Here is a 3,006-nt window from a genome sequence, read left to right as displayed (position 1 = left end):
GATGGATAGATAGATAGATGGATGGATAGATGATAGATGGATGGATAGATAGATGGATGGATGATAGATGGATGGACTGATGATGGACGGACGATGGACGGATGGATGGATGGATGGATGGATGGATGGATAGATAGATAGATAGAGAGATGGACGGAAGGATGAACAGATGATGGATGGATGATAGATGGACGGACGGACGGACAGATAGATAGATAGATAGCTAGATAGATAGATAGATAGATCACTCACACTTGAGAGGGGAGGTTGGTGGCCGTCAGGTCTGGAAGCAGGACGTGTGCATCTTGCATCTCCTCTCGTTCGCCGCGTCTCGCTGAGACAAAACCCATCAGCTTCGGCAGATCTGCTGGAACACAACAGAGACCGAGATCATCACAGATCTTCCCTCTCTCTCTCACACACACTCACACACACACACACACACCGAACACACTCTCTGTCAGCAACACAACGTGTGTGCAAAAGCTGAAAACCTTTACAAACTTTCTTTTCCTCTTGTTTCTTGTCCTCCACCTCTGTGTCCTGCGAGCTGACCTCTCTCTTCCTCTTCTCTCCTCGTTCCTCCTCCTCCGGCTGCTTGGCTTTCACAGGACCTGTTCAATAAAACCTCATATTATAATGAACACCAATCCTCACACTGAAGAGAGAGATCGGTTTAATCACTTCACATGCATCTGCATCAATAAATACAGGCTATTTTTCAAAACCGAGTGAGCTGCCTACCAAGACAGCATTTCTGAGCCTCACTTATTAGGATTTGAAACAGAAATATTTACATGCACTCCCATATAAACGCATTTTGCAGTACATATTCTCAAAACGAGTGACATGCATGCATGCATATATAAGATAGTAATTTAATTAGGCACACTATTGTTTATTTTTGCTGGAAATACTGAAGTCAGGCTAGTGCTAGTGTAGCTCTGCATCTAAATCACTAGTTCACACGAGCAAGATGATTATTATTACATTATTGGTGTGAAATAACCCACCTGGATCATTTGTAGGTTCCGGAAGATCATCAAATAAATCCATTTCTGAAGCAGAAGTCAATAGTCTGAGATGAAAAGCCTGTTAGCTTCTGACAAACCACAAAAATACACACCGACACTCTGATCAAATCACACACGCATGACTTACTAGCAGTAAACGCTAAAATAAATCAATATAATAACACAGATAGTCACAAAGGTCTAATGTTGGATTTTTTTAGAGTAAAAGAGACTAAATCAGCAGATCGAAGAGAGGCGCTGTTTGAAAGCGTGTGTGTTTGAATGCAACAGCTATCAGGCTAATGCTAAGTGAATGAATCCGAAGATGAAATTGACGAAATTATGTTTAATACCATTAAATATAGCATGATATATGTGAGTAGCTGTTATTATACTCACAAAGCAACACAAAAACACGTAAATGTTTAAGTTTCATTTAAAAACTATTGATGATCTTCCTGTACTACTAAGCGTTGGTGGTATAGTGGTTAGCATAGCTGCCTTCCAAGCAGTTGACCCGGGTTCGATTCCCGGCCAACGCAGGAACATTTTTTAATTCTCGTTTCAAGCTTAATTTTTTTAAAGCTCATTCAAAACAACAGACGTGGACCCAAAGAAAGCTCTATTTAAAAAGAAAACGTACAGAAAAAGATACATTTGCTGATAAGTATAAGACGTTGCACAGACGGGCAGGACTAACTCACAAATGCATTCAAATAAATGTGATCTTACTGTGCTTCTATCTGTATCTGATTTAATGACTGATAAAATAACTTATGAAAATGTACTGTTATTTTCATCCTTCCAAACAAATTTTGTGCTGCAAAAAGCAACACTGACAGTCAGATTTAACTTTTTAATGCTGATAACCTTGGCAAATCGTTTAGCCTAATGCACACCTAAAGAAAAGAAAATAACAAGACACATTCATTCATGTTTTTTTTATTTTTATTATTAGATCTGCTCAAGGGCTCTTACTTTCTTACATTTTTCCGCAATTATTCAGTGAAAATCTTCTTTAATAAAATAAATAATCAAGTTTATTGGTTAAAAATAAACAAAGGAGAAATAAGATTTTTATGTTTGTTTGTTTAACATTTGTTTAGCATTTTAAATGAGTTCACCCTTAGACATTGTCACAGTCATATCCTAAACAAAATGAATAGAGGAGGGAAACGTTCTGGGGTGCAGAACAGAAAAAGACAAAAGACAGACAAACCAACACACACACACACACACACACACACACACACACACACACACACACACACAAGCATTAAACTGAGGACAGCTCAACTAGTCACATTTAGCCGAAAATTGCCGTTTTGAATTCAGAAAAGGTCATTTGTGTGATTTATGCATGCAGTGAGTTTTTGAAAACTCGTCAGCACAAAACAGCCTCTTTAAGAATCGCTTTATGTATCCCCCAATTGTAAGTTGCTTTGGATAAAAGCGTCTGCAAAATGACTAAATGTAAATGTAAATGTACTGCTCATAGAGGTAATATCATGTCCTTTTCATTTTAAAGGAACAGTTCACCCAAAAATGAAAATTAGCCCATGATTTACTCACCCTCAAGCCATCCTAGGTGTATATGACTTTCTTCTTTCAGACGAATACAACCTCTAGAGGAAGCTAGAGATTAAGGTTTATAAAGTTGTAAATATGGATAGTTTTCTTACACAAATGCATCGCTACACTTCAGAAGGCCTTTATTAACCCCCCAGAGCCGTGTGGACTTCTTTTATAATGGATGGTTGCAATTTTTTGGACTTCAAAGTGTGGGCTACCATCCACTCCCATTATAAAGCATGGATTAGCCTGGACATTATTTAATATAACTCTGATTGTATTCGCCTGAAAGAAGAATGTCATATACAGTTAGGATGGCTTGAGGGTGGAATAACTATCCCTCTAAAGGGGTCATATGATGCTGCTAAAAAGAACATTATTTTGTGTATTTGGTGTAATGAAATGTGTTTATGCGGTTTAA

At 38.0% G+C, this 3,006-nt stretch overlaps 1 protein-coding gene and 1 non-coding gene across 10 annotated transcripts in view; one reads left to right on the top strand and one right to left on the bottom strand.

The window, feature by feature from the left end:
• The window catches only part of ilkap (integrin-linked kinase-associated serine/threonine phosphatase), a 4,288-nt gene extending 2,771 nt beyond the window's left edge, over positions 1 to 1,517 (bottom strand). The window contains exons 1-4 of one of the 9 annotated variants that reach the window (XM_016487633.1): positions 1,413 to 1,517; positions 1,014 to 1,102; positions 495 to 614; positions 253 to 367 (exon numbers count right to left, since the gene is read on the bottom strand). In XM_016487633.1, coding sequence (XP_016343119.1) covers positions 253 to 367; positions 495 to 614; positions 1,014 to 1,056 — 278 coding nt within the window. In that variant the 5' untranslated portion in view covers positions 1,057 to 1,102; positions 1,413 to 1,517. The other 8 variants (XM_016487634.1, XM_016487635.1, XM_016487632.1 and 5 more) reach the window with 8 other exon arrangements.
• trnag-ucc (transfer RNA glycine (anticodon UCC)) lies at positions 1,484 to 1,555 on the top strand. Its single transcript has one exon. It is a non-coding gene; the product is annotated as a tRNA-Gly (tRNA).
• The last annotated feature ends 1,451 nt before the right edge of the window (positions 1,556 to 3,006 follow it).

The sequence above is a fragment of the Sinocyclocheilus anshuiensis genome, unplaced genomic scaffold (genome assembly GCF_001515605.1).
Source record: "Sinocyclocheilus anshuiensis isolate Anshui unplaced genomic scaffold, SAMN03320099.WGS_v1.1 scaffold906, whole genome shotgun sequence".
NCBI lineage: Eukaryota > Metazoa > Chordata > Actinopteri > Cypriniformes > Cyprinidae > Sinocyclocheilus > Sinocyclocheilus anshuiensis.
Note: the sequence above shows the minus strand (reverse complement) of the source record. Positions and strands in the feature narration are given on the sequence as shown.